Below are 22846 nucleotides of genomic sequence, written 5' to 3' on the forward strand. Positions count from 1 at the left end.
AATGGGGCCAATCTTAGTACCAAAACAATCATAAACGCAAGTTAACCATTAGGCACGGGGCAAAAGAAAAGGGGAGGAAACGAGCGATGATAGGAGAAGTGGCCAATAAGAGACGGGGTGGTGTTTGAGCTAAAGACTTTATATTGCCTTTTAATAGTCTCCTCTGGAGAGCTGCAGATGACATTTTTTGGCTGTTCAGCTGTAGTTGCAAAAAGCAGCTATAAAGGACAGACGAATGGTGGCTCAGGAAACATTGGAGCATCGCTGTGCTTCAGCTGAATGCACTGGTTTTAAGTAGCAGGAGGCCGATGTTTTATTGATCAGGCTGCAGAGTGCCACGCTGAAAAATGGGATTTAATGCACACATGCTTTGATGGCCCTTTTTTCCTTCATCGTCTCCTCTGTGTGCTTGTACTCTTCTCCATTTTACTTCTCTCGTCCTCCTTATTCACCTCTTGTGTGTGTTGATTTCATTCTTATTTTGGTTTGGCTCATGCGTCTTTTATATAGAAAAACATTAAATAATGAAATACATTGGGCATTAGAGTGATTCAGATTGCAGATGGTTTTGGAAATCTCAAATAAGCTTTCGAACATCAAATATGTGGTTTCTCTTCATAACACAAATATTTCTACAGCTATAAAGATACCTTAAGGTGGCTGAAGTATAAAGGTAGAATCCCTCCAAAGTACCAGAAGAGTACAGAACTTAGAGAAGCTGAGATACCTGCTCATCCCAAAGCACTCAGGAGAGGAGCAGTCGATTGCAATCGCTAATGTAAATTATTTACAGGAATCGAAATCAAGAAAGACTTACAGCTGCAACCGCATCACAGAAGGGTTGCCGTGTATCTTCCTGTTGCTTTTTTTGGAATAAGCAGAAGAAAAAGAAGTGGATAGTTTGATGCCTGTCAGAGCCGAGCACCTCCCACCGAGACTCTACGTCAAACATTCAATCATTGTGAGCTTAGCATCAAAATTCTCACCTGTATATATGTAACATGGAAGAGTTTCTGTAGGAGGGACTTTGCTTTGACATGTTCTGACAGACAAACCATTCACAATTCACACCTGCATGGGCATTTGAGTTCCTCAACATTGGGGTCAGAACCACTTGTTATTCACAAGGGTTGCAAATATATCACAATTTCTTTATGATCCATTGATAACAACTTGACAGCTCTTTTTATTGTGGGGCCGCTTGGATTTTTGAAACCTAAAAATGAGATCATGGGCCTTTTTTCTTTCCCCCGTCCTCTTCTAACGGAAGCTTGATGCCAGCATGTGTGAGAAAACTCGAACTTGCGGGTCTGAGCTGGCAGGCTGCTGTTCAGACTCTGACAATGATTCTCAAGTACGAACAATCCCCACAGGGATATTTTTACAGCGGTACGAGAGCGGCTCAACAGGATGAGGTTTGGAGATTTAGAGTGAACACAATGTCAGTGCTGCCGTGTTAACAGTGACTAACAGTGACTCGATCTCTGTTCGTCACTGTTCTGTCTTTATGAAGTCTGTTGTATCACGTCGCTTCATTTTGTGAATGTTACCCTTTATTATCTGCAGGCAAATAGCAAATTCGTCTTAGCACTTTACACCTGGCATTGAGCTTGAGTTTAGTTCTTGCATAACATAGTTTGACATCCTTATGACACTTGGCCCAGAAGCAGTATATTCCTTTATTTAAATTCAAGAATCCGATTCCTCATAAAACCTCTTAGGACCTTTTTAACCTTATAGCAGCATTCTAAAGCAAACTGGCGTCTCTATACACAGATTCTGCATTCACGTGTAGAATCTGTATGCAACCGGACGAGACGTCGATGGCATCGTAAGTATCCCGGTGTCCGTTTGAAGTCCGAAAACAATTAACCAATCACGTCCGAGCAGGCTTTGGTAGAACGCAGGTAAACGATCCGTGTGGAGAGCACTTCACGGTCAGGCTCCTACTTATGTAGCTGATCTACTTCACCCATATTCACCCGCCCGCACTCTCAGGTCAAACGCTCTAGGTCTTCTGTCAGTCCCACGCACACGATTTAAGACCCGAGGTGACCGAGCCTTTGAGGCAGTGGCCCCGAGGCTCTGGAATGCTCTGCCTGCAACTCTGCGCCTCGCAGATACTGTGAATACTTTTAAGAACCAGCTCAAAACCCACCTTTTTAGGCTGGCGTTTGAGTAAAAACCCATGTCCTAGACCTGCTCTTAAAATATGTTTTAATTTTTATTATCTTTTTATTTTATTTTATTTTATTCTGTGTATGTAATTTATTGACCCTAGGGTCACATTGTGGTTTTTTATGTTTTTAAATTTCTGCTGTTAAGCACTTTGTGATGTCATGTCTGTGAAAAGAGCTCTATAAATAAATTTCATTCATTCATTCAAAAGAGACGGAAAGGCAATCTGAGAACTGACCAGCTATCGTCAGACGATGAGCAGGCTTTTTTTATTGGTTTTAAATGAGCTTGTTAACTAGCGACTGAAACAATCCGGTTGTCGTACATGTCGCCTCTCAACTCCAACTCCTGCCTTTTACAACTTGCTAATTGGAGTGTAAACTACAAATGCAAAGTATACCATGAACCCACCCAGACGTCTGCCATTTTCAATTAAAAAGTCCACTTATTTTAGCCTTTTACAGGTGCTTTACTTTAACAAACACCTCCTGCAGAATGAATCAGATTGACTTCATACGTGGTCGGTACAATTTAAAGACCTTTGGGAGGGAAAATTATGAAGCGCGTTGCGTTTTCATACAACGTTGTTGCCGTCGTAGGGAAAGAAGGCGCCTTTCGCCATAAAACAGGAAGTTGTTGTACTTTGTCAGACGTGCTCCAGATATCCCAGGTACCATAACCGATCCAGGCCTGAGGACATTTACGTGCCAATAAACACTATAGTCCCACTGCCTTTCATAACCCATGAACCGTTTGGCGTAGACTCTCGTTACACTCAGCAGAGTTCTTGCTTTATTTTTACCTGGCCTCGTCGACCGTCGTGCCACCAGTACCCCCGATGTGCTTTAATTGTTCTGTTGGACTTGACTGGTTGAGATTAAGCAGATAATGTATGACAAAACGGAAAATTCCTATATCTTAAATCATAAATAAGTGGAACCTTTTAATTTCAAATATGCAGCAGAAGTAGAGCGGCTCTAGAGATGTCAGAGTGGTGGTTGTGCCTGAAGGCAGAGACATGAACCATCCTCTCCTCAAAGCACTGCTATCATCATTTTACGTTGTGAAGGCAAACTGCACATCTGTAATACATCTCTTATCATTGCCTCAGTGGCCATTTAAGCTGCATGTATTTTTGTGTGACGGGAGAAGAGAAAGGGGAGTGTGCTTTCAAAATCCCCCTCAGACCGGCTTATATCATCACAGACTCTCCCTCAGCTTCCATTTCGTTCTTTTTCCAACGACGGTTGCAAAAAGCCGCTTCAAATATCCCAAGCCTGGCAATCGGCAAAAAAAAGGCAGGACGTTTGATTAAGTTCACAGGAGCAGCCAAATATTTTGGAGGAATAAATTAGCAGCTTGGCTCTTTGGTGTTGTGCCAAGACTTCTGGGAAGTAATCCAGCACCTTGGAAAGACAAGGTTTGGATGCCATATTGGATCCACCATAATTTGAGGTTAATTGAATTGGAAATCCCCTCTGCCTCGCCCAAAATAAATAAATAAATACAATTCCCCAGTAGGGGATGAAGAACTGTATGAAAATATATCAGGTATCGGATTATTAATCTCCCTGGTTTCTGAACCAAAATAAACTGATAATGGTAAATTGTCATCAAAAACGCATTTCCCTCGTTGAACACTTGTGGAGCACAGCTGGCCACCCTGTGATGCTTCTTCTTCTTTATGTAGTTTTGGTGTTTGTGACTGAGTTCTAATTAATGGCTCGGAGGAAGATGCAACGCGTTGCTGAAGCAGAAACAGATGGAGGGCAGCGAATGTTCGAGTGTTTGGTAAATGAGGTCTCACGGTGGTGACCCAGGCATCAACGTTGTCTGAGCCCTCATCATGTCCTGGACTTAGCTTTCTAATAATGACTAATGTGTTTGCAGACAGCCTGCTCTCATTAGGGTGATTTATAGCCTCGCCAATTTTCAGTAAACCAGAGGAGCCATATTCCAATTCATCCCGGTCATATTAACCATTCACAATTAGACGCGGTAACCTTTCCCGCTCCTTGGCTGAATGTGCTGTAGATACAATACAAATGTTCTTTGTTTAATCTCACTGGCTGTCATTAGGAGTGTTCTGTAAGAATCCTCCCATGTCGGGCAAAAGTGTAGCCTGAATCAATCTCCAGCTGGTTAATAGCCAGCGGGCTGATTTATTGTCGTATTATGAAGCTGAAGGCTCGCCCTTTCCTTGAAAGGTGGCACCGACTCTATGGACGCCCTCAGCCTCTGTTTCAGTGTTAAAACCCCGCAGCACATATTTATGCTGTGATGAGTTTAATATAGAATAATTACATATTAGTTTTACAGGTGAATTCATTTAATTGAATATAGTCTTTTTATTAAGCAAAAAAAAAAAAGTTATTTATTTTACTTCAATAGGACCGCATTTGTTCATTACTTTAAATTAAATAGAATAACCATTCAAAAGACAACAGTATATCTATTTAAAAGCGAAACCGTGTAACACATCCCATACTGTGGGCAGGTTTCAAACTGAATCTTTGTAGATGTAAACACCCTCCAATCAACAATTAGCACTCATCTTTATTGTCTTATTACAAATGGGTCACTTTACTTTTCAACTGCACTGCATGTTAATGAGCCATCATCTATCACAAAGCTATTGGCAGTAGCTTAAACACATGTGACTGGTTCATTTAAGACCAGACCACTTCAGGTGGGCTGCTTCCCGAATGGGGCCTTCAGGATTAACCAGCAGAGGCCTGTGTGACAGGTTGATAGACAGCATTCCTCACTCTGGTCTTGATTCATGCCCTGTTCTAATTAGTCTTGCTCTGCTTTAATAATGTCTAGTCAGTTCTGGTCTTGCCCAAACACTCCGGTTGCGACTGCCTTTTCCGGGGAAGTAATGGTGGGTTTTGGTGCCGTTTGACTTGAGGTGATCGGCTGTTGTTTAATCAGGCTAATTACAAAATAAATCACAGGAGAGGGAAGGGAAATAAGGATGGAGGGAGAAAGTGGGAGAGACAGATCTGAGGACCTGCCGCCTTCGTGTTTGTTGGTTTTGGCCGGTCCGCTGTCTTCGGTGTCTCAGCTGTCCGTCGGAATCAGCCGTGTCACCCCGAGAGGCAGCTGCTGCCAAACGGCATCAAAACAGGCCAAGGACGAGCTGAGTGACGGAGCGGAGATGAAGAGAAGGAACAAGGGAGGGACAAAGAGGAGAGCCAGAATGAGGCAGGAAGCAAACAACAGAGTGCAGAGGTAAAGGCAGTCTGTCTGTCATTGTAACAGCTGCAGTTTAGCCTGAGAGGGTTTGAAAGGACTGCTGCCTTTCCTCCATCCCCTCCTCTGATATTCAGAATCCAATTTGGTGGTTGTGTTGGAGGGGGGTTGCTCAGTGACAGTGGCCCATTTGTAAGACATGCTATCAATGAGGAACACCGACAGAGGTAATATTTTATTAATGTCTGCCTGTATTCTGCAAATAATGGACCTTTTTTGTGTAGAAGTTTAAAAGCAGGAGCAGAAGTATATATGTTTTCGTGTCAGAATTGACTTACAGGGTGAAGGCCTCCATTGCATTACACAATTGATGCTGAAAGTGAAAATTTGGGTGTGTGTGTGCAAGCTGGTATTTTGGTCAAGGAGAACAATTTATCTGACTGAGGTAATTGGACAGGTAAATGCATGACATTATCGGCAGATTGTCATGTCAGCATTTAAAAGCAACACACAGGATTTGAAAATGCTTCAACTTCAATACTGTCTGACGTGACTTTGAAGAACAGTTAGTAATAGTAGTAGTAGTAGCAGTAAGTTGGTAACCCCATTTATTTGAAGAATAGAGATGGTGTTATTTTGATCAATATGAACAAGAGAGTAGTATAACCAACACTGCATGTATGGTGCTAAAACATGTCGGGCTGGGTATCCAAAAGCCGAGGCTCCATCCAAAGATGTTTGCTTCTGAAGGACCCATTTATGAAGACTTGTTCGACTAATAGTCCCTTTCAAAAGCCCTTTTCATCAAAATAGTCCTTTTTGGAAGGAGTCCTCCAGAGATTGTTGGGAGCATGGGTGTGAAAAGATCCTGCCAGCCCACTCACCCAAAAACTGTGATTGTGAACCATGACTGTTTGGGGTATTTGCTGCACCACATCAGCACCGGTTTTCTTGTGACTAGCTAGTGTAATATTTGTTTCGCTCCCATTCACTGAGCCTCCTCTGAAACAGTTTGGAGCTCCCCTGGGGAGGCCTGTCTTGCACTTTGAAATTCTCTGTTGTAGAAAACCTCTTTGGTTCAATGAAACGGTTTGTGTTCCAGACAGGCTGATGAAGAAAAACTGCTGAGTCATGTCTCTCTGGTGGAGGTGCGCACTCATTATCACACTATGGCCGTCTTATTTTTCACATGCCTCTGTTGTGTGTGTGTACACATGGTGGACAACATGATATCTGGAACCATTCTTCAAATGCAAATGAAGTTAAGCAACATGTTGAGGTCTGAAATAGAGATTGAAAAACAGGGAGATGATGGATTGTATTGGACAGATACCTTTACACATATCTGACATTTAAATAATTGCCTTTATCACAGTTAGGATTTTTCTCCGTAACAATGAATAAATAAAGTGCTAATACCACTTTAGTCGTCAGGGAAAGGAAACCAGCTGGACCAGGGTTGATGATCAGTTTCATGGTGTTTCTCTGCTACGGTGTCTCGGCTTTGGAAACTGCAGTGGGACAGCGAATGAAACATGGCCTTGAGTCCGGCATCCATTTTTTATTTTATTGACCTGTCAGAACTGACTTGACGCTTGAGCAGAAAGATTGACAGGCTCCATTTAGGGCAGGATTGATTTCTTTCAAAGGCAGCTCTGAGGAGAGGGGAGAGAAACATGTGTAGTATGTACAACCATCTCTTTGATTGATTAATGCCTTCTTTCAGTTTCTGGTTTGACTTTTCTCTACATCTCTATATTTTGTCGCCTTCCAGTATATTTGCTGTTCGAGCAGAAGCAGCGGGACATTTATCGGCTCCTGCAGCTTGAGAAAGACTTGAAATCACTTTTGATCTGAACCGACTACCATGCCTTGCACCAATATCTCTTTCGACAAGTTTTTGAAATGATGTCCTAAAAATTCTTGCGTTGTTATTTTCTCACTGACAATAAACTGAAGTGATAATTTGGTGTCGCAGTATCTGTAATACCCTCATAGGCCATTGTGAGTTCTGACTGCTGAAACCACCGTGAGCATCACTGAAACACTGTTTTTATACCAAAAGGTTTTACGAAGGGCTGATTTAATGTCATTCCTCTCGGTTGGATTCTTTCTCTTTAGGGTAACATTATGTCTAATGACTATAGTAAAGATGTAAAAACAAAAAAAAATCTGAGTGCAAAAAAGTAAGTGATCTTTTTATTCCCAGTCTGAGTGAGAGTGTGATGTGGGCCTACAGGGAAACATTTCAGTCTGCAGCATGTGGCCTCGGCAGATGTCTCGTTTGATGGCGGCTGCTAATGGTTTAGTCTTTGTTTGATCTCCTTTGTAAGAGAGCATGGAAGTGAGGTTTTTGCCATTTGTTGACAACTTTCTGAAGCCTTGCTCTTTCTTTCATGTCACTACAGCCCATTTCACCTGAACATTTCACAATATTCAGGCGCAATCACCGTGCTGATCACCGCCGTCTCTGTCTCCATCTCCGCAGAGCACCTAAAGGTTGCCCTCGAGGAGTACATGGTGAGGTTGCCCAAGGTTCGCATCATGAGGACCAAGAAGAGGGAGGGGCTTATAAGGACTCGCCTGCTGGGAGCCGGCGCCGCCAAAGGAGAAGTCATCACCTTCCTGGACTCCCACTGTGAGTCCAACGTCAACTGGCTGCCTCCACTGCTGGGTGAGGAACACAAAAGCATGCACAATATCAGCATTACATCTCCACACTCTGCCTTTCGCACTGACATGAATCCTTACTGTAACCGGGTGATGAGTTGCCAAATGTGCATATTGTTTTGCTAAAAAGTCCCGATAAACGATAAAGTGCAAGAAAGCAAATCTGATATTCAACTGTCGTCTTCATACCTCGCTAGGTGAAATGTACAGGTTGTTCATATTGTAGAAAAACATGGACTTGCCATATGTTGGCCTTCTGAACTTTACATCGTTGGCCATTAACTGTCTACCAACCCGTCTGCCTGCATCTGTGTCTCTCAGACCGAATCGCCCAGAACAGGAAGACGATCGTGTGTCCGATGATCGACGTGATCGACCACGACAACTTCGGCTACGAGACGCAGGCGGGGGACGCCATGCGAGGGGCGTTCGACTGGGAAATGTACTACAAACGGATACCCATCCCTCCGGAGCTGCAGAAGGATGACCCCAGCGAACCCTTCGAGTGAGTGCAGATCATTTTTTGGACATTTTTGACTTCTTGCTAGAGGATTCTATCCTGATTATCTAATTGTGTCCGCTGCCCTGTTTCAACATTCATACACACATCGACTATTAAACTTTGCGTGCTGCACAGGACGGGCAATGACAGGGCTGCAGTTTGGGGCTTAATAGTGTCCATAGCATTTAACTACATTTACGATTCGATTGGAAAATGCTCATTTTTTTGTCTCCTTTTTGTCCGTCTGTCCACACTGAGCTGGCAGTTAAAAAGTGACCTTCAAACGTTAGCGTGGACCCAAGATTTTTTCAGATTGATCCACCTCGGTGTGGATGTAATCTACAGTAATTGACAGTAGTCTTCCTCTCTTGGGCAACACATTCTACGAACATATTGATGGGTTGTAGTTTTTTAGGAAGGATTCCTTGGTTCTCGACACATTCTTTTCTTATTCTTCTTCCTCTTTGGGGAGAAGGATTATGGAGTCTGGCCAACAATTGGATATTATTGTTCAGATCAATCATCGTAAGACGGTGATACAAACTAATTGGGTTGTTGATTGTGTGCAATGATGTCAAGCTAATTTAATTTTAATTTGAAAACATGAACACATTTGTTGTTGAGGGTTATTGGAAATACATAAATATTAACTGAGGGTGAAAATGTATTCTTGACCTGGAAAACGGTAGTTTGATTTCAGCAAGACGGTGAGATGCAGTCAAATGCTTGAGGAAAACGTGTGTATTTATACTGTTAACATAGTTTGTGGTGCAAATTCAGCTTTTTTTGCAATTTGTAGATTTACAGAAAATGATTAAGTCGTCATTTATTGTGCAAAATGCAAAATTGCTGTTTCCAGTCTCTCAAATGTGAGGATTTGCTCCTTTTCTCTGTTTCATATCATTGTTAAATGGCTATTACGGGCTTCGGTCTGGTATTTCATTTTGTCACTTTGGGGGAATTCTGATTTCTCACAATTTGTGACATTCTACACTCAAAATGATGAATAAATTAATTGCAAAAACATAATCACTAACTCCAACATTAATCCATTGCAAACAGGACCAACAGCTTCCCCCACACGCAGCACTTTCATGGCAGGTGACCTTTAAGTAATGGAAGCCAGAATAAATAAACTATTCCCAGAGACACATTTTGCCATTTGTACGGCCAAAAAACTGCATGTAATGTCAGACACTCCATTTGTGAGCCCCGGGGGATTAGTTAGACAACGTTTCTCTATGTCTGGATGCCAAAGACTGTGGGTGTCCTGGGAAATAGGTATCATCAGGCAGGGCGTCTGTGGTGCAGGAAGATAAGAGACTAAAGAAGAAGAAGTGAGCTGCAGAACAATCGGAATCAATCCTCATTTCGTGAATTAGTCTGCTCTTCTTGCCCAATGAAATGGCCTTCATCAGTGCAAATCCAATTTGAGTCGCAAAGATTTTCATTTTCATTCTGATCGACATTGACGCAGCAGAGAATGAGGCACGGTGGGACGGCAAAATCCATCTCGGAGGTGTGTGTGCGAGTACGATTTTACCCCCGTTCTTATGCCTCTGTCACTGTCTCTTTTGTCAATGCCATCACCTCTCTCCCTGTCTCTTCTTTTCGTTCGACCTCTCTCTCTCTTTCTCTTTCTCTCTCTCTCTCTCTCGTCCCTCCTCCTTCCTCTGGGCTTCAATGTTTCATTTAGCAATAAGCTGCAAGGTCAAGAGACTGAAATAGAGAATATCAAAAGGAGAATATAATTGTCAGTCCTTCAGTGGACTTGCAAAGGAACAGTGACTTAGGACGACCAGCAGGGATTTTTGTCCAGCTAAAAAAAAAAGATGAATACCTGCTCCTGCCAAATGTTGTCAAAACACAATGATGTAGTCGATATTGAGCTTTTAGCTCACAGTGTGTGAGAACAGTAGCCACCAGGACTAAGGGGTCCCGCTACCAGACGGTCTGCCATAGCAGACTTTTCTGTGTGTGTGTTTGTTGTCAGATATAACTGTAATGGTAGTTTAAAACTAAGACACAGTGGTGCGTTGACCTGAATTGGTTGGTATATATTAAATAATTACATTATTCCAATGATACGTTGAGTAATATAATAAGTATTATCAGTGATAAAGGGGAAAGGACTTCACTGAGTGAGGTCTCTTATAAAATAAACAATAGACTGGTTTCCTAAAACATCTAAATATTTAATGTTATTATTAAACATTGAAATGGTTTTCCCTGTTGAAGGTAAGCCAGCAAGACTTGCCAAAGCTAATTACCCCCCCCCCCCTGCTAATTACTGCAGCTTTCAAATTCAAATGCTCACCCTGTGATGAATTGTGGTGTTTTTGTTTCAACCTGTCAAATTCTTTTTTTCATCCTTTTCTCTTTCCTGCATTTGAAAGCCAGCGTAAGCTGCTGCTGTGACAGTGATGAATGTCCACGTAGTCGTTCGCTGTGTAAAGGCTCCGCAGATTGTAAAAACCTTGAGGCAGAAAAGAAATATTCACATTTCCTCAAGTAATAATATTAAACCTCAGATGTAATAGCTGGTGACAAACAGCGGCCCAAGAGTTCACGCTGAAAGTAAACTGTTCATCGGCAAACATCTGTAGTCTGTGGCTGCTCTTCTGGTGAATTAAACAGGAACTGGTTGAGTTTGAACGATCCTCCATCTTCACCAGCTTCTTCTGAGTTGTGTGGCATCACTGATGTACATCCAGAAGCCAGCGCCTTGTTTTACCCCGCACAACTTCAGAGGTGAAGTGTGTTTGTGTTCACACTCAAGTGACCGTTCAACAGCTCGTGTGCGTGTGTGTGTGTGTGTGTGTGGGCTTTGTGTTTTCATCCTCCAGCAGACACTTAGCAAGTCTCGATCAATTAACTGATCAGACTTGACACTATAAGTGCTGTCGAGCCTAGATCACAGTTTTCTAATGATTTAAAAATCTGCACCAAAGACGGGAAAATACGATGCAGTCGCTACATTTCCCAACCAAAGAAGAGAGGGATATCGAACTTATCTGTGATTTGGGGGATTTTACAAGGTTTGATTATTATTTGAGGGGCTCACTCGTATTTATTTACTCATTTACTTAATGATCTTGTAGCCCCATGTCTGTTATGATTGAATGTCAAGTTCTTTGCTTAATTTCGCACATTGTCCACACTTCCTCTAACAAGTCGTCCGTCTGTCCGGTCCTTTCTCCTGAACACCTCGAGGGAATTTCTTCACATTTGACATTTTGGGAGTGACTGTGTGAACCTCTGTGTCCTGCAGGTCACCGGTGATGGCAGGTGGACTGTTTGCTGTGGACAGGAAGTGGTTCTGGGAGCTGGGAGGATACGACTCGGGTCTGGAGATCTGGGGAGGAGAACAGTACGAGATCTCCTTCAAGGTAAAAACATGAACACCACCTCACACGGAGCTACTGTAACGGATGAGTGTAGAACATCATGTAATAGTGTGTCTCTAATTCCATAAAGTGGGAGGGTCCTTCCATGTTTTATGTTGGGAGTCAGTCCGTGTATATTTGTACTGGATATTGCAAACTATTATTGGATACATGTAGAATATAATGAGCACTATGAACTATGTGTTCTTTTGTTTTGAACGTGAGCAATATTTACATCTGCTAAACTTTATTGATTGTAAGTTACATTGTATGAATAAATATGGGACAGTTTTGACTGATTTATTAATTGATTCGATTTTGATCACCATCTGCATGCTTAGTTTGCATACAGCAGCACTTATAGTAGCCGTTCTAATTAAGATAGATATAGAGAGAGATTTATTTAGCTGTTATGGGATGCGTTATTTTAAATACTCTGCTCATATTGTGCAGTTTTTATGTACAGTTCATCACAGAATGGGACTGGCAGGGTTGTTGGATCTTTGCGCACATGACGTATGTCCTTGTTTTTTCCAGAGCTCCTACTTAACGAGCAATTACTCATTTAGAGCTGAGACGCATCTACATTGTGACACTGCATTGCTTTTTAAAGGAGGAAAGAGTGTTCCACATGTTTCTCCTCACGATTCATTTGTTTATTCACAGCTCTTCAACGAAATAAAAAAAATATGTTGAGCCCATGAGACGTTCCTCATTATGGTTTCCACTCGTGTTTCAGTCATTTGAGCTGAACATACTCTGCTGCATGGAGGACTCTCTACATTAATCATACTCAGAATACCATATTACATCATGCTTTTGTCTGGTGCTTCAGCATGAATTATTCTATCGTGCAGCCGTAACTGCTCGCGACTTGGCCAGCATGTTAAGAACTAGTCTCCCCCTCTGCTGCCTCCGTCAGCGGGCTCTGGACGGACAAAACGGCCCGTCACAATAATTGAATTCTGGTTTGAACGGCTAAGGACTTTTGTCGTCTCACTCAATTAAGCACAAAGGCCACTGCTGGGTAATTTGATTTGATTGGACATTTCTGTTATATTCACCTTCTGCTGCTTTGTCATGTTAATGTATCACATTGTGTTACTCTGTTTTGCTAATACCCTTCGCCATGGAGGTTATGTGCAGGATTTCAGAAAAACTAGTTGTCCATGAAACTTAGGTGGAAGGCTATAGCATGGGCCAAGGGAGAACCTTCTAAAATTTGGATTCACCCATTCCGGGCCAGGCGGCAACCTCCGGTTCTGCCGAGGGAGTGTCTTAAAACGTGAATTCTCTCGACTGACCAGCAGGGGGCAACTCCCTATTGTTGCTAAAAGAAGTGTGATTGTATAGAAGTCTGTGAGAAAATGACTACTTCTCTCTTGATTTATTACCTCAGTAAACATTGTAAACATGAGTTTATGGTCTCAGTCTCTAGTTTCAAGTATTCTTCAATACAGCATGATGTTCATTTAGTAAGTTATGGTCCATTTAGAGTCGGATAGACCATAAAGCAGAGTATGCTTTAGGGCGGGGCTACCTTACGATTGACAGGTCTCTGCCGCTACCAGTGACGTAGACGGCGTCTCTACGTCACTCCTCCGCATTCCAAATATGGTAACTTTCATTCATTGGTTGCAAAAAGCCAACATGGTGTCGGCCGTAATCCAAGATGGCGACGGCCAAATTGTCGAACTCGAGGCTTCAAAACGGCAGTCCACAAACCAATGGGTGACTACGTCCACTTCTTACATACAGACTATGTTGCAGGCCGATATCAGCAGGAGCTGCTAAATGAACGTAGTGCTGACAGTCAGAAATAGAGTCAGATTAATCACACGTATGTAAATGCATTCGATGCTGTTTGGGTCGAACTAGTGGAATATTGTCCAGCACCAGTTCCATTGCATTTAGTAGCTTGTCTTTGAGAAGAGCTGTAAGGTGTCCCGTGTCTTGATGCTGTGGTTTTAGCCTTCATAATTTGAGGTGAGCGGATTTTAGAGGTTCGAAGCGAGGACTAAGACTTTCAATTGAATCCGACTGGCGCTGAACTCAAACTCTCGATCCCGCCTGCAGCGAGGCGCCCCCGTTATTCAGCTCAAGTGTTTCACTCTGGGATAAAGACGGTGGGAGGGATCGGCACAGCAGGTCAGACCTTCGCCCACAGCGAGATGTGGAGAGGGTGGATTCAATCTGTTATTTCCCCCGATCCTGTTTGTCCAAGCTGGACTGGCTCAACTAACTTGGCGAGGAGTAATTGAATTGAAATGGAAGCCAGCTGATGTCCACTCTGGAGGATCAGGAAGGGGGAGTGATGCTAAATAACAACAGACTTACTGGAAATAATCAAAAAGGAAAGTCCATAAGGGAACTAACACCTTTTTTCACATTATTGAATCACTGAGCTTCTGGTGGCCGGTCTGCGTCCTTGAGAAAGACGCCAAACTCCAACCTGTTAACACAACACAAGCCTCCAGCCTTGAGGAATGTAGATGATATCGAAGCAGTTTTCCAAAACAGAACTTGTAGATTTTAGTCACGACAGGAGTAGGATTGCGAGATGTGGGAGCTGGTGGGTGGCAAAATAGGTCAAGATAAGAAAGAACAACCCAGAACTCCTGCATCACAGCTTTAAACATTAGATAGGACTCTCTTGAATAATAGAGAATACGCTGATGCATCAGTTGAAAAAGGGGGCCGAGTTGGCGATTTCCATTTCTGTCTTTAAGATCTATTACCTAGAATTGAAATGATTATTCGATTCACGGACAACCATTTTGATAATCAATCATTTAAGTTCTTTATCAAGTCAAGAAGCCAAACATTCACAGGTTCCATGTTGTGTTGTACTGTGTTTGACTCCCTGACGTGGGCTCGGTGGACTTTGGTTTTATGTCCGACATGACTAAGCATTACAATAAAGGCATTCTAATTGTATCTTTGTTGTGGTTCTCTTGTCTACATGTATCCTTATCAAAAGAGCACCTCAAACAACCTCTTACTGAGCGCAGGAATCGCTCCTACACCCAAACATGTTTTGATGATGTCACCGACAGTTTTCAACGATTACAATTAATTGATTTTTTAAAAAAGGCTGAGCTGTGTCACACTTTCAAAGATTTCTGCAGGATAATACGTGTTTCTTTAGATGCTGAAAGAGGAAATTCTAAATATGTATTGAATTATTTTATCTGAAACAAACTTTTACTGTCTGACCTTCTCACCTCAGGCTGTTCTTATTGAGTTTAAAGTTATACGTCACCCAAAATCTATCTTTGACATTTCTGATAACACACCCTGTGGAGCTATAAAGCGGCGCTGCCTTTCAGAAGTAAGCATAACAAATCCAATTTCAGTCTTTGTCATTTAGCTAAGCATGATTGACTTGTTCCCTTTGATGTCTTCTGCTCTCTCTGGTCTCTCCGCAATCTACAAACACATGAGCTTTGGAGTCATTTTGCAGAGTTGTTCTCACTCCTGCACCCTCCATAAAAGAAGATTAACATCTGCAATTATTCAAGCTTGTTATCTAACCGAACATAATATTGATGTGGTCGTAAACATGTACATCTCCACTCTGACATTGTTTTCCTTTGTATCCTTCTCTGCTAAGATGACCCCATCAACAAACCAGTACATACAGAATACATACGCTTCATGTCCCTCTGACATCCTGCCACTGCTTCCGTCTCTCCCTTTCTTCACATCCTAACCTTGTTGGATCCGCATTGGTTTCTTCACAACGTCTTCCCACGCTTTGCCTTTTCCACACTTTGTTTCATCTCTGTTGATTTGTTGACCTCGTCGGATATTCACACTGTTCAGTTACACAAAACACCAGCAGCTTCGACCCAACCTTGACCCGATATTGTCTTTTATCGCTGCTGAATCTCTCTCTCTGTAGGTGTGGATGTGTGGTGGCCGGATGGAGGACATCCCTTGCTCCAGGGTAGGACACATCTACAGGAAGTACGTCCCCTACAAAGTTCCTGGTGGGGTCAGCCTGGCCAGGGTGAGTCTCAGATCGTTTTGTTGATGTGGACACAAGGATGTGCAAGGATGTCTGGTTTATTGCCTTGCCTGTTTATGTTTCTATCCATGCAACATCTCACGGTCAAATACTTACATTGAATGTGTAGACATGAATGGCAAGGCAATTAACAGATTCTTTTATGTCCTACCATCAGAACAAATAGTCAATAGCTGTGGTAAATAGCGAGGTCTGTGTCAGCCTGAGTAGGAAGGAGATGTTTTGAGTCTTTTCAAATGTGTGTTCCGGCTACTTAAAAAGCATCACTAATTGCACTCACCTTCAATGTATTGTGGTGATGTCGGCATCTTATGTCACCAGAGTTTGATCAATGAAACGACTGCGTATCAAAGAGGTTTGAATCTTCACTGGCCTCGCGATTTGATTACGATTCACTTGTCAACCATTTGAATGCACAGCGATTCTCAATGCCTCTCAATTTGTTAAATGCTGCACATGGCTACTCTTTCATCAATTAATACTAACGCTCAGATCTCCCCGACAGAACAACAGCACGGTTGAATGTCAGCCTTCTATTGTTGAAACAGAGCAGCTAATATTGTTAGCGAGAGCAACAAGCTAGCTGTAAACGGAGAGGAGAATAATATACGTGACAGTAAATGACTCTGAGCTGAAATTAAACCAAACCTCAGACATGTTGCACACCTCAAACTTTCACTAAAATGTGATGATATATATGGCACATAATATCAAAAATGGTCGATCAGGCAAAGTTCTTGTACGCCTGCTTGGGATTAGATAACATGCATCTTTGGCTTCCGTTGTCCATGGACTCTGAACCTGTAGCCCGCTCCTCATCTTTGCTGCAGGCTATCTGCGCGGGGCCACATTAGCCCGCTACTAGCATAACAACCAAATCCCCGACCGAACGGTCTGTGGTCTGAGTTGCATTGTGGGTACAAATCAAACCCCTGTGTCCTCAATATACAATTTACAGTTTTCAAACAGTGAGCTGGAGATTCTTTGTTCAACGTGAGCGCCAGCATCTCGACACAACATGAGGAATTAGTTTAAAGTGTTCATCTGGCCCGGAGCTGAGCATTATTCATTATGCATGAGTCAGCCTCAGTCTGACACCTGGCTCTGTTTGGCTTGGCTGAATGTGTAATTAAACCTCTTGGTCTCTGTTTTTGCCTCGTTGGACTGACCATTAGCGCCTCACCGAGGCTGCACTGAATGCTGATGTCAAACAGGTAGCCGGTTTAATGATACTGAAAAACTTCCTTTAGCTGAGGCTGTGAGGAGTTACGGTACGTCCCCTGTGTCCTTCTCTGTTTCTTTGGTATTTGTCAGGAGTGGATGAGACAACAGACAGACACAGTTGGTGGTATAGTGGAGCATTTAGCAGCTGAAGAGCCAGAAACGGAGCTAAAAGTGACTGAATTGTGTACTGGCATTCATAAGGTGGAAACAAATACGACTAAATGAATGATGAAGTTGCTCCAGAACCTCTGGATGTGTGACCAAGGGGCTGTTGGCAACGTCAATTTAAATGATGATATGTCAAGTTTGTGTTCATAACTTGTTTCCGCTGCCCCCAAGTGACCAAAAACATCTGTTGTTGCATTTTAATATCATGAAGTTGATGTGACAATTCAATTTGCATTATCTTAACTTGACCGGAGACAACTGCTTTTCAACAGAAAGGTTAAAAGACATGGCCGTTCACCAGGAGAGGGAATGTCTGACAAAAATAACTCTGTGACCACGTTTCAAAGAACTGAAAGGTTCCTTCAGCCCGTTGTTGTAAGTCTGTGTTTCCATATGGATCTACAGACCTGTGAAGATTAGGGATTAGAGTTAGCACTTCAAAAGGTTTCGAGTCCCTGCAGTTGAAAATTGGCTTATGGAAAAATGTAGAAGCCAGTGTTTTTGAAGGTAGTGTTCAATCGGATTTATTGCTCAGATCCCCTTTTTTTTTGGCTGTTCACTTCATTTTTTGAAAATGTGGCCAATATCACGTTCCAGTATGAACTGGTCTCGGTCCTGAACTGACCCTTAACAAAGATGTCTCTCACACACACACACCGTGAAAATGAAAGTAAACATGGAGGCCACTGAAGTCGGTGTTTTTTGGTTTCATTTGTAAGTTGATGTCCAGTGGAAGCCAGCGAATACTTCTGCACATGATAACGAGGATGAGGACTAAATAGAGCCACATTTTTAATTCTGGCTTTTTGTGGAGCGATGGCTGCTACTTCCGTATGGAGTTGTGCGTGGATGCGGAGTCGCGGGATCGTGATGTGAGTGGAGTGATGCCCGCCAGCGCAGTATTGTGACAAAAGTTGCATGAATTCCGATATGACTGTTCAGACTGAGGTTAGATAGCAGAAAAATCGGACCTGATCACATTCACATGGTATTTGTGTTTTTCACACTGTTATGAAAAACAGATCCGAGCCACATGTGCACCAAAACATCGTATGGCTGCAGTGTTAATGTTGCCTAAAAGTCAGCAGCTGTTGTCCGCTGCTGCATTGACTTTCGATAACAACTTTGTGGTTATGCTGTGGTACTTTTTGAATCGTTTGGTTCTTGTTAGGATTAGCTCATGTTTCCCCAAGAGAAGCGTGAGTCAACATTCATTGCCTGAGGTGAAAAAAACCCATGTATCATTTTTCTCTGTGCTGCCTCACGATCAAAACACTGGATTTTGTGGGCGTTTCTCATCCATTTAAAGAATTCATGGTGAGAAAAAACAAACATTCTTTCACTTAGTGTTTTACAAAACACCACTAGAGCCGGCGATTCCCCTCAGGAGGTACAGATAATACGAACAGAGGCCTTCCAGACACGTTCACAGACAACCCCGTGTGTGTGCGCATCAGCCATTCCACATCTGTGAGTAGAGGGAGGAAGTCCAGTCAACATGGAGGGAGATGGAACCACTGAACTCCACTTCACCTGGAGAGCCCAGGTTTCGCTGCAGGCAACGAGCTCTGCAGCAGAGAGTTTGTGTGAATGTGTATTTGTAGCGCGAGGGATTTTTGTTTCATTTCTTTTTTTTTCCTGGACGATTTGTATTCATTCTTTCCTGGGAGGCTCGCTGAACCTGTATTCTCATTCACTCCGACATCCGTACCGCCAAGGCTGGGACCATCTGTATTCTCAGACATGCGTCCGTCCCTCAGAGGCCGACCGGCTCCGTGTTTTTTTTCTGATGCTGCTTCACCCCTCAGAGGCTTCCGCTGGATGGATTTCCGATTACTCGAGTGTAAATCTTTCATGATTGCAATTGTCTGAGCTTAAAGAGCCTGTTGGAGAAGCTGTCTGCCCTGCAGCCATCATTGCTTACAGTTTCAGCCACCTGCTCATATTTTTCTTTTCTTTTTTTTTTATTCCGCTCAGTTTCATTCTGAAGCGAGACGCTTTCATAATCTTTCGCACACATAAAACCGCCTGAAATTTCACAGCTTTTTGCCGTGAACTCCAAGTTGCCTGCTTCGCAGTCTCGTGAGAAACACTTATGAGACAATATAAATGCAGTCATAAGAAAGACATAGATAAGCCCAAAACGTGCACCTGAGATACAAAACCTAAAGGTACTTCTCAGCTAAAAAAAAAATAAAAAAGCAAAACAAAATCAGCTCCCATGCAAATGTTTTGGGACAGCTGGTCTGAGATGAGCGTTCTCCATATTCCTTGTATTATGTATTGTGTATGCATGTAGGCCACAGGAACAGACACATTGCACAAGAAGCCCGGTTTCAGGATGTTTCTGTCTTGACACTGTTGTTCTCATTTTGTTCCCTATTTCTTAAAGTTGAAGTGATTCCTCTTTTGCTCTCATGCTTTGCACAGTTTACACTCTTCCTCTGCACATTATTTTCCCCAGGAAGTGGTCTCGTCAAAGGCTTAACGCCACATCTGCAGGTGGCTCAGTGGTAAAATGTCTTCTATCATCATTACTGCCAACACCGATACGACAAGATAGTGCTTCTATAAAAACACAAAAAGTACACTGTCACATATATATTCTGTATCTGCTTCCTCCAAATTGGGTTGTGTCATGTGTTCACGTAGATGTGTCATCACAGGAGGAACTACCGGTACAACCATCTGCTTCTCATTTTAAGACTGGATGAGCCTGACCGCTACAGAGATATTGTGGATGATGCCCTCACCAGACCCTTTCGTCCCTGTTCTTTCTTTCCTGGCAGGCACGAGACGATTGTCACCGTGGCTGTGATGTTTGCACTCCTAAGACTTCTTTGTTTGCAGTTTTGTTGAAATGACGCTTTAACAAAACGGTTTCACTCCAATTTCAGAACCTGAAGCGCGTGGCGGAGGTGTGGATGGACGAGTACGCCGAATACATCTACCAGCGTCGGCCCGAGTACCGCCACCTGTCCGCGGGAGACATGACGGCCCAGAAGGAGCTGAGGAACCGGCTCAACTGCAAGAACTTCAAGTGGTTCATGAGCGAGGTGGCCTGGGATCTGCCCAAACACTACCCACCGGTGGAGCCTCCTGCTGCCGCGTGGGGGGAGGTACAGTCAGCTCTCATCCCTCCAACACTAAACTAGATCGTGGGGGAGATTCGGCTCCGCTCTGAAACCGTGAAGTGCAAGATAACAAACCGTCCGAGGCCTCTTTCCCTCGACTCCCTTTAAGTGCAGTTTTTTGTTTGATCATTTCTCATTGGTTGTTAACGAGCCAGTCTGTGACGTTGTTGTTGCGTAACAGGAATTTCATTCATTCATTTGGAATGACGGTCAGTTGGACAGGATGACGAAGTTGTGAAACCAAATGTCGATATTTGATTTATTAGTTTTCGTTTTTGTTTCATATGACATTTCAAAAAAAAAAAATACTATTCGTCATTTATCAAGCCGAGCTGTGCTCAAAGTGCTGAACATTTCTGTTTTGATTATTTAATACAACCATCGGATCATTTGTAGCAGTAAATGTTGGCTCTAATAGTCGTGTCTGTCTGTCGCAATCTGGTGCGACTGCTCTCAGAGAGGAGGCAGCTCGTTTACGGAATGCCAATCAGAGGATCATCGGAGTGTTATTGCCTCCCGAAATAAGCCGAACTAAGGCCCCAATTGTAAAACTGGAATCTGCCTCAGCATACTCGTGCATAATGTCCTGTGTGATTATGGGGTTTTTTCTAAGAAGACTGAATGACTGTCCTTCGTGTCCTTCGTGTCACAGATCCGTAACGTGGGCAGCAGCATGTGCATGGAGACTAAACACTTCATATCAGGGAGTCCCATCCGCCTGGAGAGCTGTGTGAAGGGCCGGGGCGATGTGAGCTGGAGCCATGGACAGGTCAGCAGCAAATATATTACATTTTAATAATTAGCCTTGTTCAAACTCTTCATTTTACAATTGAACGTTCAGAAATGTACATTCAGTCCTAATTTGAATAACCTGAGAATTAGATGATGCAAAACTATACCTTTGGTAATAATTACTTCTATTAAATACTTAGAATAAGTAAAAGCAGTAGAGCCACAATTGGTTAACGTGACATTGTTCAGTGTTTTTTTTCTTTTGGTTAATTTCAGGGGAATGTCAGATGTATCAGCTGTATCATGAGCAGAGTCTGATCATGTGACGTGTCCTCATGATCACAAAGGAGAAATACTCTTTTTGAGGCCGATTCATACTTTTAACTGTTGCTGTTCTATTTGACTGCAGTTGCTTCTTAATGAGTGGAGCATCATGCTCAGTTCTTTCTACAGCTACTGGAAGATCGGGTCTAAAATATTTGCTCCCTCTTTGTTTCATCCACCTGGCACATCTGGGTTTGTTTTGGAGCTGTTCATGGAGAACCACTGCGGAGAGTGCTGCACATTTTTTATCTCTCGAGATTAAACCTTCGTTCATAAATCTCCTCCGTAAATGTATTTCATCTATTAAACAAGCATCCGTGTCAAATTACCTGACGCAGACGCATAAACAGCACTCACACGCGCTGCTTCATTATCTTTGCATTGTTCTGACGGACTTCTTCACACTGCAGATCTTTAAGTCGAGCTCATAACACAGCCTCAATGGATTGAATGCCTCCGTTTGTCTCCACAGCTGAAATAGTGCGCCTCGGAGCTCCGACACTTTAATTGCCTTAATCTGAAGATGCATTGTTTTAATCTGTGTCGCAGTTGCAATCTGTATTCGGCTCCGGCGAGAAATTGATTGGCTGAAAGTCTCAGGGGGCCCTGTGGCAGCTGTCCTTGTTGATTTCGTCCTCCAGCAGCGGAGGAGCTCGTTCGGGACGTCTCGGTGACGTCCGAGTGTTCGTCGCTCCTCCAGCTCACAGGTTGACGAGATGCTTTTTTTTATTAAGATGACAAGATTTCACGTCTTTCGGACCCCCGCGGCTACGCAGATGCTAAAAATTGTATTTACGCTTTTACCAGCTGTTTCCAGAACTTTCAACCAATGGAAGGAAAGATGGTGACTGTTGAGTTGCTTTGAGGAAAGATCTTTCCACACGAGAGTTTAGCAGCTGCTTCATCGCCGTGCTGGCTTAAAAGTCAAGCACTGAAGCCCATTCTCTGCTGTTGACCTCACAATCCCAACATAAGGTCCACTTACTGGCTTTCAACAGGATACAGCGACACGGTTTTCATCATCTGAGTTATTCATGTTGTACGATGCTGTCGTGACTTCTCAACCACTGAGGTTGGTTTCCCGCAGGTGTTCACGTTCGGATGGAGAGAGGACATCCGGGTGGGCGACCCCATGCACACTAAAAAAGTCTGTTTCGACGCCGTCTCCCGCAACAGCCCGGTCACCCTGTACGACTGTCACGGCATGAAGGGGAACCAGCTGTGGAGCTACACAAAGGTACGGCAGCCCCGACTGTAAAGACATTATCTCTGTGCACCAGTCTCTCTCTCTCTCTCCTCATCT

The 22846-nt window shown here is 43.1% G+C and overlaps 1 protein-coding gene across 1 annotated transcript in view; it reads left to right on the forward strand.

Annotated features, from left to right (window-relative positions):
* The window catches only part of LOC306788083 (polypeptide N-acetylgalactosaminyltransferase 10-like), a 61766-nt gene that overhangs the window by 35379 nt on the left and 3541 nt on the right, over positions 1-22846 (forward strand). The window contains exons 5-11 of the mRNA XM_079283415.1: positions 7862-8047; positions 8365-8548; positions 11817-11934; positions 15836-15943; positions 20251-20472; positions 21140-21256; positions 22631-22780. Coding sequence (XP_079139541.1) covers positions 7862-8047; positions 8365-8548; positions 11817-11934; positions 15836-15943; positions 20251-20472; positions 21140-21256; positions 22631-22780 — 1085 coding nt within the window. The remainder of the gene's footprint in view (positions 1-7861; positions 8048-8364; positions 8549-11816; positions 11935-15835; positions 15944-20250; positions 20473-21139; positions 21257-22630; positions 22781-22846) is intronic.

This window comes from Melanostigma gelatinosum (genome assembly GCF_949748355.1).
Source record: "Melanostigma gelatinosum genome assembly, chromosome: 14".
NCBI lineage: Eukaryota > Metazoa > Chordata > Actinopteri > Perciformes > Zoarcidae > Melanostigma > Melanostigma gelatinosum.